Below are 15,825 nucleotides of genomic sequence, written 5' to 3' on the forward strand. Positions count from 1 at the left end.
CCCCCCGTCCCCGCGTCCCCCTCCCCTCCCTACCCCTCCTGTGGCCCCAGCGTGGCTCCACCGTGAGCTCCGTCCTCCCTGCAGCCTGTGGCCGGCCCAGCATGGTGGGGAAGATCCTGGGCGGCCGCCCCGCGCCGGAGAGGAGGTGGCCGTGGCAGGTCAGCGTGCACTACGCGGGCCTCCACGTCTGCGGCGGCTCCATCCTCAACGAGTACTGGGTGCTGTCGGCTGCGCACTGCTTCGGCCGGTGAGGGGGCGCGGGCCCGGGACGGTGTGGGGAGCTGGGCCTGCACGGCGTGCGCACAGCGGCTTGGATGGACCCCATGCAAGCCTCCCCCTTCACCACTGTCCGTCCCCACAGGGCCAGGTCCCCACCAGTCAGGCTGGGTCAAAGCACGCAACTGGGTCCCCACCCTTGAGGGTGGTCCCCCAAGTGCAGAGCCAGGTCCCCGTGAGCGAGTCTGGTCCCCCAAGTGCAGAGCCAGGTCCCCGTGAGCGAGTCTGGTCCCCCAAGTGCACAGCCAGGTCCCCGTGAGCGAGGCTGGTCCCCCAAGTGCACAGCCAGGTCCCCGTGAGCGAGGCTGGTCCCCCAAGTGNTGAGCGAGGCTGGTCCCCCAAGTGCACAGCCAGGTCCCCGTGAGCGAGGCTGGTCCCCCAAGTGCACAGCCAGGTCCCCGTGAGCGAGGCTGGTCTCCAAGCACCTGGCCTTCCTGGTGGCTCCTCCAGCAGCCGGCTCACCGCAGCTGCCCCGCACAGCAGGCACGGCTCTCCTGTGGCCATGTGGCCTCCACAGGGATGTGAGCAGCCAGGCTGTCGGTAAGAATGAGAGCAGGTCTCGCAGGCCTGGGCTGCTGGCCTGTACAGCTGCTGGCCGTGCACAGACTTTGGTCTCCAGAGCCTCCATGGGCCAAGTCGACTCAGGAGGCACCTCTGCCAGACAGCCAGGTAGGTCCCGACTGTGCTGCCGGAAGAAGCTGGCTTTCCGGTCCCACTAAGTAGGCGCCAGCCTCCTGTGCTTGGCCTCCCCAGGCCTGTGGGCTGACCACACAGGAGGCAGCGGGCATTGTTCCTCTGTTCTCACCCACGCAGGGACAAGAACATCAAAATCTATGACATGTACGTAGGCCTTGTGAACCTCAGGGTGGCCGGCAACCACACCCAGTGGTATGAGGTGGAACGGGTGATCCTGCATCCCTCGTATGAGGTGGACCACCCCATCGGAGGCGACGTGGCGCTGGTGCAGCTGAAGAGCCGCATTGCGTTTTCTGACTCCGTGCTCCCGGTCTGCCTTCCACCTCCAGATCTGGACCTTACCAGTGCCAATTGCTGGGCTACAGGATGGGGACTAGTCTCACAACAAGGTAGGAATACAGTGCAGGGCTTTGTGGGCAGGGTGAAGGCTTCCATTCCACCACAGGGAAGAAAGTGGTCTGCCAGCTCAGGGGGTCCAGGTGTTTGGGGACTGGAGTCCCTACTCGTCAGTCTACATTTATTTGTTTGTCAGTGTGGATGTTGTGTTGTTTTATTTCTGATTGGGTTTGTTGTATGCAGAAAAATACAGCTGCTTTGATTTGAAGTTGGTATGCAGTATATCACGAGCACAAATTTAAAAGCATGGTTTTCCTTAAGATTGTAAATTGAACTTAGAAATCTCTTTTAGCTCATTTAAAAACCATTCGTTATTAAACTTCCCTCCACAAAGGCCTGTGCATTCTTTCTAGATTTATACCAGGGCACTCTTCATTATTTAGGGATATTCAAAACAGATTTTTATAATTGCATTTGCTAATCAGTCACAGCTATTGATTTTTGCATATTGATCTTACATCCCGTCATCTTATGGAACTCATTGTTAGTAGTTTATCAACTGATTATTTTGACAGCTCTAGATAAAATATAATGTTTTCTTCTAATTAAGACTATTTTATCACTCTCCTCCCATATTTTATCTTTTATTTATTTTTCTTGTCTTCTTACAATGGTTGGAACCTCCAGTAGAGATGATGCCAGATCTTTTTTTGGTGTTGCTTTAATTGGAAACGCTTCTAACAGTTCATTATAGCATTTGTGGCCTGGCCTGGAGATTTCAGGTTTATATGTTACACCAGATTAAGAAAGTTACCTTTTATAGCTGAATTACCTGATTAAAAAAATTGTAGATAATTATTGATTTTATCGAAATACTTGTGTTAACTCTTGAGAGGATCATATAGTTTTGCTCTTTCAATCTATTGATGCCAAGAATAGGCATTTAAGCTGGGCACTGTGGCTCACACCTGTAAATCCCAGCCCTTTGTGGGGCTGAGATGGGAGGATCGCTTGAGCCCAGGAGTTTGAGACCAGCCTGGGCAACACAGTGAGACCCTGTCTGTACAAAAAATGCTGAATTTGCTGGGGTTGATGGCATGTTCCTGTAGTCCCAGCTTCTCAGGAGGCTAAGGTGGAAAGATTGCTTGAGCCCAGAAGGTCAAGGCTGCAGTGAGCCAAGACTGCATGCACCAAAGCCTGGCCAACAGTGTTTTCTCTTAGCTGATTTCGTCTTTGTTTGGCATCAGTGTACGGCTGACTTCGTAGAATGAGTCAAAACTTTCCATCTATTTGTATTCTCTGGAATAGTTTCTATTAAACTAAAGATTAGCTACTTCTTGAAGGTTTGATGTGGCCATAAAACACTCTGATCCTGGTACCTTTTGCGGGAATAAATGATTACTACTATCTTGCTTTCTGTTATGGCTACTGGTTCATTCCAATTTTTACATTTATTCTGAGGTCAATTTTGATGGATTATATTTTTCTAGAAAGTTGTTCATTTTATTCCGGATTTTGAATATAATGATACTGTGTAATGTAATTCATGTACTCTATTATTTTTCTGATCTTTCTTCATTCCTGATCATAGTTTCCAAAATTGTCTATTCTATTGTATTTTTTTACATAAAACCACCTGTTACAGATTTTGCATTTGTGTATGCAGGGAGAGAGTGGTGCATGGGACTTTATACGTTGGGTGCTTTGCTATTTGTTCCTGTAGCCATCTACTCATTCATTAAAATTTTTATATTCTTTAAGTTTGCTTAACCAAACTTTTCTAATTTTTTGGATTGAAAATACAAAAGATATTCAACATTTTATACTTTTTCTATGAATAAATTGAAGATTATAACTTGCCTTTCAAAGTCTCCTTTGGTCATGTTACAGGGTTTGAATTTTTGTATATTTGTTATTCATTTCTCAAAACTATGTGCTCCCTATTTTGATTTTTTTTCTATATCCAATAATACAGGACAAAAATTTTCATATCTACAAAAAAGGCTATTAGAATTTGACAGGAATTGCATTTAATATTCAGACCATTTTGAGTAATGCTGACATTTTAACAATATTAAATCTGCCTATCCATGAACATGGAATGTATTTTCATTTATTTGAGTCTATAATTTCTTTCAGCAATGATTTGTAGATTTCAGTATACAAGTTTTTCACTTCCTTCATTAAATTTATTTCCAAAGTTTGTTATTATTTTAGATGCTATTGTAAATGAAATTGCTTTTATAACTATCTTTTTTAGATTGTTCACTGGGAGGTGTATAGAAACACAACTGATTTTTTATGTGTTGGCCTTATACTCTGAAACTTTGCTAAATTTGTTTACTATATGTAGTAGTTTCACTTTTCTTTTTTTAAATGATTTGTTGGGATTTTCTATGTATAGGATCATGTCATCTATGAATAGAGACAGTTTTACTTCTGTTTCCAATTTTGATGACTCATTTCTTTTTCTTGTCAAAGTTATCTGTCTAGAAATTCTAGTACAAATTAAATATCAGTGATTGAAGCAGGCATCCTTGTTTTGTTCCTGATCTTAGGGGAAAAGCTTTCAGTCTTTAACCATTGAATATGATGTTAGCGATCTGTTTTTAAATAAACATCCTTAATGTTGAAGTTTTTCTAGATGAATTGAGATGATCATATGTTGTCTTTTTTTTTTTTTTTTTTTTTTTTTTTTAACTTTGTTTTTTTTTTTTTTTTTTTTTTTTTGTTCTATTAACGTGGTATATTACATTGATTGATGTTCTTATGTTGAATTACACTTGTATTCCTTGGATAAATCTCACTTTGTCATGGCTTTATATGCTGTTGGACATAGTTTGCTAATATTTTGCTAAGAGTTTTTACATCTATATTCTTTTTTTTTTTGAGACGGAGTTTCACTCTTGTTACCCAGGCTGGAGTGCAATGGCGCGATCTCGGCTCACTGCAACCTCCGCCTCCTGGGTTCAGGCAATTCTCCTGCCTCAGCCTCCTGAGTAGCTGGGATTACAGGCACGCGCCACCAGGCCCAGCTGATTTTTTGTATTTTTAGTAGAGACGGGGTTTCACCGTGTTGACCAGGATGGTCTCGATCTCTTGACCTCGTGATCCACCCGCCTCAGCCTCCCAAAGTGCTAGGATTACAAGCGTGAGCCACCGCGCCCGGCCTATATTCTTAAAGGTATGATCTGTAGTTTTATTTTCTTATGATATCTTTGGCTTTGGCATTAGACTAATGCTGGCCTCATAGAATGAATCATGAAGTGTTGCTTTCTCTTCTATTTTTTGGAGGAATGTGATAAAGATTGATGTTAATTCTTCTTTAAATATTTGGTAGAATTTACCAGTGAAGCCACCTGGTTCTGTACTTTTCTTTGTTGGAAGATTCTTATTATTGAATCAATCTCCTTACTTGTTATAGGTCTACAAAGATCTCCTATTTTTTCTTTGTAAGTTTTGATAATTTGTACATTTATAGAAATTTGTCTATCTCATCCAAGTTATCTCATTTGTGAGATAAGTTATTTCACAAATTTATAATCATTTTTATGCATTTGTCTTTTGAATCCTGTGGCAAATAAAAAGTGGAATTAAAAACCAAAAAGGCAATAATGGTTTTTATATTTGCCCATACATTTACCTTTACTTGTCATATGGCTTTGAGTTACTGTTTTGTACCCTTCTGTTTCAATGTGAAGTGCTCCCATTAGCATTTCCTCTGTGGAAGATCTAGTAGTGCTGACTTCTTATGTATTCGTGAACGTCTTAATTTCTCCCTCATTTCTGAAGGATGGTGTTGCCAGATACAGGACTCTTGGTTGAAAGGTTGTTTTTTCTTTCAGCACTGTAAGTACACCATAACACTGTCTTCTCCTTAGTTTGTTATAAGAAATTGGCTATTCATCTTATCGAGGATGTTTGTATGTGACTAGACACTTCTCTCGTGCTCATTTCAAGATTCTCTTATTGCCTTTAGTTTTTGACAATTTGGTCATAATGTGTCTTGTTGGGGGTTGAGTTTATAATACTTGGAGTTTTTTCAACTTGAATTTGTAGATTTAAACCTTTCAGCAGATTGGGAAGTTTTGGACCATTATTTCTTCAAATATTTTTTCTACCTCATTCTATCTCTCTTTTCCTTCTGAAAATACCATAATACATATATGGTTCATTTGATGGTGTCCTAGGAGTCTCTTAGGCTCTCTTTACTTTCCTTCATCTTTTTCCTTTCTACTCCTTAGATTTTATAATTTAAATTGTCCTATCTTCAAGTTCACCTATGCTCTTTTGTACTTGCTCAAATTGTCTGCTTTGCCCCTCTAGTGAAGTTTTCTTTTTCTTTTTCTTTTTTTAAGACAAAGTCTTGCTCTGTCACCCAGACTGGAGTGCAGTGGTGCAAACTTGGCTCACTGCAACCTCCACCTCCAGGGTTCAAGCGATTCTCCTGCCTCAGCCTCCTGAGTAGCTAGGATTACAAGTTTACGTCACCATGTCTGGCAAATTTTTGTATTTTTAGTAGAGTTGGGGTTTCACCATGTTGCTAGGCTGGTCTCAAATTCCTGGCCTCAGGTGATCCTCCCGCCTTGGTGTCTCAAAGTGCTGGGATTATAGGCATGAGCCACTGTACCTGGCCTCTAGTGAAGTTTCCATTTTAATTATTTGACATTTTTTTTTTAAAGATGCAGTTTCACCATGATGGCCCGGCTGGTCTTGAACTCCTGACCTCAGGTGATCCACCTACCTCGGCCTCCCAAAGTGCTAGGATTACAGGCATGAGCCACCGCGCCTGGCAATTATTTGACATTTTAATGCCAAATATTCTGTTTGGTTATTTTGATAATTTATATTTACTAATAAATAGTATGATTTTGTTCATATATCATTTTCCTTAATTCCTTGTCTATATTTTCCCTTAGCTCTTTGAGTATAATTAATAAACTTGTTTGAAGTCTTTGTCTAGACTTCTTTAAGGATAGTTTCTGTCTATGTATTTTGTTCTCTTGAGTAGGCCATAGTTTTTTTGTGATTTTTGTTGTTATTATTACTATTATTGAAAACAGGAGTATTGGGTTTTAAACTTTTGAATATATAATGAATATTTTATGTGGCTAAGTATTGATTATAATAATGTCTTAACACTGGAAATAAGATTCTCTCCAAACTCAGGTTTTTCTGTGGTTTTTTGATTGTTGAAAGCTGTAATAGTCTGTTTGATGATTTTTCCCAAACTATTTTGGGAAAAATTCTTTCTCATGTGTGGTCACTGAAGTCTCTGTTTCTTAGCTTCTTAGTTTCTCTGTTTCTGTTAGCTACTGTTTTGACAGATACTTTCTTGAATGCCAGGAGCTAAAAACTAATCAACCTAAAAAATTATTCTTACGATCTTTGCAGGTTAGCTCTGTGCCAAGGCACTTTTTCAATATGTAGCCATGCTTGCACCAAGCCTAGGGATCAGCTTGAGGTGAAAGTTTTGGTCTTCTCGGGTTTACTTATGTGCATGTGTCTTACCCTGGGCATGTTCATGCCCGTCTAAATTCCCTCAAGTACAGAGGTGCTTTTTCTAAAAATCTTTTCAAATTTACTTACTTTTCAAATTACATATTTTTTATTTTTATAGATTTAGGAGGTACAAGTGCAGGGTTGTTACATGGATATATTGCATAGGGGTGAGGTCTGGGCTTTTAGTGTAACCATCACCCAAATAGTGAACATTTTACCCAATACGTAATTTCTCATCCCTCATCGCCTTCCATCCCCCTACCTTGCTGAGTCTCCAATGCATATTATTTTACTTTCTGTGTTTATGTGTGCACTTTATTTAGCTCCCACTCTTAAGTGAAAACAAGCTTTATTTGACTTTCTGAATTATTTCACGGAAGATAATGGCCTCCAGTTTTATCCATGTTGCTGCAAAAGACATGATTTTATTCCTTTTTATGGCTGAGTAGTATTCCATGGTGTGAGTGATATATATTATCTATGCATATAATATAAAATAATATATGTACACAAACACACCACATTTTCTTTATCTAATCATTTGTTGATGGGCACTTAGTGTGATTCTATTTTTTCTTTCTTTTTTTTTTTTGCATGCTGTTTCTAGGTGGGTTCAAAGGTTGGTTCTATATTGACATGGTTTGGATGTTTGTTCCATCCAAATCTCATGTTAAAATGTGCTCCCCAGTGTTTGAGGTGAGGCCAGTAGAAGATGTTTGGATCATAGGGTAGATCCCTTGTGAATGGCTTGGTGCCACCTGTGCAGTAATGAGTGAATTCTTGCTCCATTTGGTTCATGCAAAAGCTGGACTAATGTTTAAAAGAGTCTAGCATCTCTCTTGCCTACTCTTGCATCATATGACATGCCAGCTCCCCTTTCACCTTCTGCCCTGATTGTAAGCTTCCTGAGGTCTTCACCACAGGCAGTTGCTTGCACTATACTTCTTGAACAGTCTGCCGAACTGTGAGCCAAAATAAACCTCTTTTCCTTATAAATTCCCCAGCCTCAATTATCCTTTATAGCTATGCAAAACAGACTAATAGTCGTATCTTTGCTATTGCAAATAGTGCTTCAATAAACATATGAGTGCAGGTACTTTTTTGTATAGTGATTTATTTTCCTTTGGATAAATACCCAGTGGCAGGACTGCTGGATTGAATGGTAGTCTATTTTTAGTTCCTTAAGAGATCTCTATATAGTTTTCAATAGAGGTTGTACTAATTTTCTTTTTTATTCTTTAACTTTTATTTTAAGCTCAGGGGTACCTATGCAGGTTGTGCAGGTTTGTTACATAGGTAAACATGTGTCATGGTGGTTTGTTATACAAATTATCCCATCATCTAGGTATTCAGCCCAGCATCCATTAGCTATTCTTCCTAATGCTCTTCCTCCCTCCATCCCCCACAACAGGCCCCAATGTGTGTTGTTTTCCCCTTTCCTGTGTCCATGTATTCTCTTAATTCAGCTCCCACTTATGAGTCAGAACATGTGGTGTTTGGTTTTCTGTTCCTGTGTTAGTTTGTTGAGGATAATGGCTTTCAACTCCCTCTATGTCCCTGCAAAGGACATGATTTCATTTTTTCATAGCTCCATAGTATTCCATAGTATATATGTACCACATTTTAAAAATCCAGTCTATCATTGATAGGCATTTAGGTTGATTCCATGTCTTTGCCATTGTGAATAGTGCGGCAGTGAACATATGTGTGCATGCATCTTTATAATAGAATGATTTATGTTACTTTGGGAATATACCCAGTAATGAGATTGCTGGGTCAGATGGTATTTCTGCCTCCAGATTTCTGAGGACTTGCCACACTGTCTCCCACAATGGTTTAACTAATTTACACTTCTACCAAGAGGGTAAAAGTGTTCCTTTGTTCCCACAACCTCACCAGCATGTGTTGTTTCTTGACTTTTTAGTAATAGCCATTCTGACTGGTGTGAGATGGTATCTCATTGTGGTTTTGATTTGCGTTTCTCTAATGATCAGTGACGAGTTTTTTTTCGTGTTTGTTGATTGCATGTATGTCTTCTTTTGAGAAGTGTCTGTTCATGTCCTTTGCTACTTTTTAATGGGGTTGTTTGGTTTTTTATTGTAAATTTGCTTGAGTTCCTTGTAAATCCTGGATATCAGACCTTTGTCAGATGGATAGATTGCAAAAATTTTCTTCCATTCTGTTGGTTTTCTGTTCACTCTGATGATAGTTTCTTTTGCTATGCAGAAGCTCTTTAGTTTGATTAGATCCTGTTTGTCAATTCTTGCTTTTGTTGCAATTGCTTTGGTGTTTTTGTCACGAAATCTTTGCCCATGCCTATGTCCTGAATGGTATTGCCTAGATTTTCTTCTAGAGTTTTTATAGTTACAGGTTTTACATTTAAGTATTTAATCCATCTTAAGTTAATTTTTGTATATGGTGTAAATAAGGGGTCCAGTTTCAACTTTCTGCATATGTCTAGCCAGTTCTCCCAGTACCATTTATTAAATAGGAAATCCTTTCCCCATTGCTTGTTTTTGTCAGGTTTGTTAAAGATATGGTTATAGGTGTGCAGTCTTACTTATGAGTTTCTATCCTGTTCCATTGGTCTATGTGTCTGTTATTGTACTGGTACCATGCTATACTGGTTACTGTAGCCGTATAGTATGGTTTGAAGTTGGATAGCGTGGTGCCTCCAACTTCATTCTTTTTGCTTAGAATTGTCTGGGGTATTCAGGCTTTATTTTTCATTTTATGTGAATTTTAAAACAGTTTTCTTCTAATTCTGTGAAGAATGTCAATGGTAGTTTAATGGGAATAGTATTGAATCTATAAATTACTTTGGGCAGTGCGGTCATTTTCACAATATTGATTCCTCCTGTCCATGAGCATGGAATGTTTCTCCATTTGTCTGTCTCCCCTCTGATTTCTTTGAGCAGTGGTTTATAGTTCTCCTTGAAGGGGTCCTTCACTTCCCTTGTTAGCTGTATTCCTAGGTATTTTATTCTTTTTGTAGCAATTATGAATGGGAATTCAGAATTCCCATTCAAATTCATTAGTTCGCTCTCTGCTTGCCTGTTGTTGGTGTATAGGAATGCTAGCAAGTTTTGCACGTTGATTTTGTATCCTGAGACTTTGGTGAAGTTGCTTACCAGCTTAAGAAGCTTTTGGATTGAGACAATGGGGTTTTCTAGATATAGGGTTGTATCATCTGCAAACAAAGATAATTTGACTTCCTCTCTTACTACTCGAATACCCTTGATTTCCTTCTCTTGATTAATTGCCCTGGCCGGAACGTCCAATACTATGTTTAATAGAAGTGGTTAGGCCAGGCGCCGTGGCTCATGCCTGTAATCCCAACACTTTGAGAGGTCGAGGCAGGCAGATCACCTGAGGTCAGGAATTTGAGACCAGCCTGGCCAACACGGTGGAACCCTGTCTCTACTGAAAATACAAAAAAAGTAGCTGGGCATGGTGGCGCACATCTGTAGTCCCAGCTACTCGGGAGGCTGAGACACGAGAATCGCTTGAACTCAGGAGGCAGAGGTTGCAGTCAGCCGAGATTGCACTACTGCACTCCAGCCTGAGTGACACAGTGAGACTCCACCTCAAAAAAAAAAAAGAAAAAAAAAAAGTGGTGAGAGAGAGGGCATCCTCTTGTGCTGGTTTTCAAGGGCAACGCCTCCAGCTTTTGACCAGTCAATAAGATATTGGCTGTGGGTTTGTCATATATGGCTCTTATTATTTTGAGGTATGTTCCATCAATACCTAGTTTACTTAGAGTTTTTAACATGAAAGGATGTTGAATTTTATTGAAGGCCTTTTCTGCATTTATTGAGATAATCATGTGGTTTTTGTCTTTGGTTCTGTTTTTGTGTTGAATTACATTTATCAATTCGTGTATGTTGATTCACCCTTGCATTTCAGGGATGAAGCCAACTTATTGTGGTGGATAAGCTTTTTGATGTGCTTGCTGGATTTGGTTTGCCAGTGTATTGTTGAGGATTTTTGCGTCGATGTTCATCAAGTATATTGACCTGAAGTTTTGTTGTGATTGTTGTATTATCTCTGCCAGGTTTTGGTACCAGGATGATGCTGGCCTCATAGAATGAATTAGGGAGAAGTTCCTCCTTTTCAATTTTTTTGTAATAGTTTCAGTAGAAATGGAACCAGCTCTTCTTTGTACCTCTGGTAGAATTCAACTGTCAGTCCATCATGTCCCAGGCTTTTTTTGGTGGGTAGGCTATTTATTACTGCCTCAGTTTCAGAACTTGTTATTGGTCTGTTCAGGGTTTCAATTTCTTCTTAGTTCAGTCTTGGGAGCATGTTTGTGTTCAGGAGTTTATTTTCCAGTTTTTTAGTTTATTTTTTAGATTTTTTTAGTTTATGTGCAAAGAAGTGTTTACAGTATTCTCTGATGGTTGTTTGTATTTCTGTGGGGTCATGGTGGTATCTCCCTTATCATTTCTGATTGTGTTTATTTGATTCTTCTCTCGTTTCTTCTTTATTAGTCTAGCTAGTGATCCATCTATTTTATTAAAATTTTTAAGAAAACCAGCTCCCAGATTCATTGATTTTTTTAAAGAGTTTTTCATATCTCTATCTCATTCAGTTCAGCTTTGATCTTGGTTATTTCTTGTCTTCTGCTAGCTTTGGGGTTTGTTTGCTCTTGGTTCTCTAGTTCTTTTAGTTGAGGTGTTAGGTTCTTAACTTCAGATCTTTCTAGCTTTATGATGTGGCCATTTAATGCTATAAATTTCTCTGTTAGCACTGCTCTATCTCAGAGATTCTGATATGTTGTCTCTTTGTTCTCATGAGTTTCAAAGAACTTCTTGATTTCTGCCTTAATTTCTTATTTACCTAAGAGTCATTCAAGAGCAGGTTGTTCAATTTCCATGTAGTTGTGTGGTTTTGAGTGAGTTTCTTAATCTTGTGTTCTAATTTGATTACACTGTGGTCTAAGGGACTGTTTGTTATGTTTTCAGTTCTTTTGCATTTGCTAAAGAGTGTTTTACTTTTGATATGTGGTCAATTCTGGAGTAAATGCCATGCGGCGATGTCAAGAATGTATATTCTGTTGTTTTGGAGTGGAGAGTTCCGTAAGTATTTATTAGGGCCATTTGATCCACAGCCGAGTTCAGATCCTGAATATCTTTATTAATTTGTTGTCTCGATGATCTGTCTAATATTGTCAGTGGAGTGTTAAAGTATCCCACTATTACTGTCTGGGAGCCTAAGTCTCTTTGTAGGTTTCTAATAACTTGCTTTATGATTCTGGATGCTCCTGTATCAGGTGCATATATATTTAGGATAGTTAGCTCTTCTTGTTGAATTGAACCCTTTACCAAGACTTGAATCCAGGGAGCCAAGCAGCATCATTTCGTGAGCCCCACTTCTATGGCACCTCATAAGTTAAGACACACTGGCTTGGAATTCCAGCCTGCCAGTTGTGATAGGCTGGAGTCTGCATGAGAAGGACCAGTTCCCCAGGGAGAGGAGCAGTGCCATCTCTGCAGTTCAGTCAGCTCAGCTGTTCCAGCCTGCTGGCTCTGGAGAGTCAGACAGTCTGGGGAGGAAGGGTCCTCCACAACGCAACACAGCTGCACTACCGAGAAGCAGCCAGATTGTGTCTGTAAGTGGCTCCCTGATCCCATTCCTCCTGACACAGGACCCCCCTCCCACTGGTTAGCTGGGCTGCTCTCAAACTCTTGACCTCAGGTGATCTGCCCTCCTCAGCCTCCCAGAGTGCTGGGATTACAGGTGTGAGCCACTGCACCTGGTCTTAAAGTGCCTAACATGATAGCACACAGTTGTTCATAATAGTCTCATCATTGATTTTAATTTCTAAAAGGATAGTAGTAATATTTCATCTTTCCTGATTTTGGTAATTTGCATTCTCTCTGTTTTCATCTTGGTCACTGTAACCAAAGGTTTATCAGTTCTGGCTGCCTTTTCAAATAACTGAGTTTTGGTCACTGATTTTCCATATTGCTTTTCTGTTTTCTATTTCATTGATTTCCACTCTCATCCTTATTATTTTTTCCCTTCTAATTGCTTTGAATTTAATTGTTCCTTTTCTAGTTTCCTAAGGTAGAGATTTTGAGTGGTTTGTGACCTTTCTTCTTTTTCTGATATAAGCATTTAAAGCTATAAATTTCCTTCTGTGCCCTGTTTTAAATGCTTCCCACAAATTTTGGTATACTGTGTTTTTGTTTTCATTTAGTTGAGGATATTATCTAATTTCTCTCATAATTTTTTCTCTAAAGTTTCTTATTTAATTTTAAGTATTTGGTGAATTCCAAATAAAATTTCTTTCTATTGTTAATTTCAGTTTTAATGCCCTTATGCTCAGAAAAAAATACTTGGTATAATTTTACACCTTTTGAACTTATAGAGACGTACTATGGCCTAGCGTACAGTCTGTCCTGGTAAATGATCCATGTGTGTTTGGAAAGAATATGTGTCTTGCTGTCATTAGTGTGGAAATTTTTATAAGTCACAGGTCAAGTTTGAGACATAGTTTACAAACTGTAAAATCCACAATATTAAGTATACAGCTTAATTATTTTAACATATTCTTTTTTCATTTTTTAAAATTTTATTTCTGGTGACATTGGAGTTACAAGGAATTTTTAAAGCAAATTCCAGACACTATTATATTTCATCCATAAATATTTCAGTGTAGACAAACATTTTATTTATATAATCTTATTTTATTCTTTTAGTGACAGGGTCTTGCTCTGTCACCCAGGCTGCAGTGCAGTGGCAGTCATAGCTCACTGCCCCCTCTAACTCTCGGGCTTAAGGAATCCTCCTGCCTCAGCCTTCAGAGGAGCTGGGACTACAGGCATGCCTGGATAGTTTTTACACACAAATAGTCCCGTTGCGTCACCATCACCCTCCAAGATAGAGGACATTTCCCTCACCAGAGAAAACTTCCACTCTCCCAGGCGATAAAGCCTCCTTTCCAAGGTAACCACTATTCTGAATTTGTCATCATTTAGTAGTTTTTCCTGTTCTTAAACTTCGTTAATGAAATCGTACAGCATGGATTCCTCTGTGCCCAGCTTCTTTCAATCACTACTGCTTTTGAGATTAATTTGTGTTGTTTCCATATCAGCAGCTCGTTCTTCTTTTCCTGTTGTGTGCTCTCTGAGCACCTGCACCCAGCAAAGTTTCTTCTGTCCGTAGTCCTGCTGTTTGACACCTGGGCTGCCATCAGTGTCTGGGTCATGAGACTTAGGTCTGCAACAAAGGTGACTGTGCAAGTCTTTTGGGGGAATAGATGTACTTGTTTATCTTGGGTCTGTGCTTGGTAGTGGAATCTGTTGGCTGTGGTGTAGGGATAAATTTCATTTTATTAGAAACTGCCAAACGCGTTTCTAAAGTGGCCATGCCATTGTTCAATCCCGTGAGCTACGCAGCAGAGCGCTAGCTGCTGCACCTCTCTGCTGACACATGGTAGCGTCCGTCTTTTTCATTTCAGTTATGCTACTCATGTGTCATGGCCCCTGCTTGAGGTTTGCTGCCTTGTAGGAGTTCTTTATATACTCTGGATACAGGTACTTTGATATGCATCGCAAATATTTTCTACCAGACTGTGGCTTGTTGTGTAATTTTCTTTTTTAGAGATGGGGTCTTGCTCTGTTTCCCAGGCTGGTTTCAAACTTTTGACCTCAAGTGTTCCTCCCACCTCAGCCTCCCAAAGTGTTGGGATGACATTCGTGAGCCACTGCACCTGGCCAGCTTTTAATTTTCTTAGTAGTGTCTTTTGATGGGAAAAAGTTTTTAATTTTGGTGAAGTCCAATTTATTATTATATTAATATTTTGGTTTCACACGTAGGGTCCTTTATATCCTGTTTATACAGATTTGCCTATTGTAAGTTTACAAAGGTAGTTTTCAACATCTATTCTAGAAGGGTTCTGAATTTAATGTTTACATTTAGGCACAAGATCTATCTGAAATTAATTTTTGCATATGGCATGAGGAAAAGGCCAAGTTTCGGTGTCCACTTGCTCCAGCCCCTGTTGGCCCTGAGCGGTGGTTCATGCCTGCTGTGAGCCTGTGCGTGGTCCCCCTGGGTTTTGACGCTGCCCGCGGCCCTCTCCTGAGCATCGCTGCTGCAGGTGAGTGTTGTAGCCTGGTAGTCAGAGCCAGCACGGGCACTCTGGAGTCTCTGCACTTCCACCTGTGTTTGGAGTCAGCCCCTTCATTTCTACAAAATGCCTGCGAAGGCTTCTGTTGACCCATTGTTCTCCATGGCTCTTGGTCCATTCCCTGAGACATCCTTTCTTCTGCATTCGTCTCCTTGGGTACTCCGTAAGCAGGCTTTCAAAAATGTTCATTCTGTCTGTTTCTCACAATGTCTTAAGCTACAGGACTTACATACTCAGCTTTAAGTTTTGTTTGCTTTGAGCAAGTTAGATGGATGTTTTGGCCATAATAATGTGAAAACTCATTTCTTTGTAGTATTCACCAACTTGCATGTCTATGATAATTGTAAATACATGTGATATATGTGTTTCTTTTTTAAAATAGAATTCTTTATTTTATTTTTCAAAATTGAGCTCGGGCTTTCCTATGTTGCCCAGGCTGGTCTTGAACTCCTGGGATCATGTGATTCACCTGCCTTGGCCTCCCAAAGTGTTAGGATTACAGACATGAGCCACTGTGCTTGGCTCTACTACTCCATTTTAATGCCAAGGAATAAGTGTTCTGGCAGCACAAACTGGTCCATGTGAGGTAACGTGGGTACGCTCAGGTTCAGCCAACAATGTTTTGCATTTTATGCTTCTTTTTTGCCAGCCCTAAGGAAGTCAATGTTGCCTGAATGCTTGAATAATAAAACACATCTCTGCTTAATGTATGCAACTGAGACAGGTGCAGCGGCTCAAGCCTGCAATCCCAGCACTGTGTGATGCGGAGGTGGGAAGAGTGCTTGAGATCAGGAGTTTGAGACCAGCCTGGACAGTACAGTGAGACCCCATCTCTACAAAAAATGGAATAAAATAAAATAATTAGCCAGGCATTGAGG

General features: G+C 40.2%; 1 protein-coding gene across 2 annotated transcripts in view; it reads left to right on the forward strand.

Annotated features, from left to right (window-relative positions):
* Positions 1-15,825, forward strand: part of PRSS38 (serine protease 38) — a 23,656-nt gene that overhangs the window by 1,175 nt on the left and 6,656 nt on the right. For both annotated transcript variants that reach the window (XM_017532050.2, XM_017532048.2), the window contains exons 2-3: positions 85-247; positions 1,090-1,361. In XM_017532050.2, coding sequence (XP_017387539.1) covers positions 102-247; positions 1,090-1,361 — 418 coding nt within the window. In that variant the 5' untranslated portion in view covers positions 85-101. The remainder of the gene's footprint in view (positions 1-84; positions 248-1,089; positions 1,362-15,825) is intronic.

This window comes from Cebus imitator, unplaced genomic scaffold (assembly GCF_001604975.1).
Source record: "Cebus imitator isolate Cc_AM_T3 unplaced genomic scaffold, Cebus_imitator-1.0 Scaffold75, whole genome shotgun sequence".
Lineage (NCBI taxonomy): Eukaryota > Metazoa > Chordata > Mammalia > Primates > Cebidae > Cebus > Cebus imitator.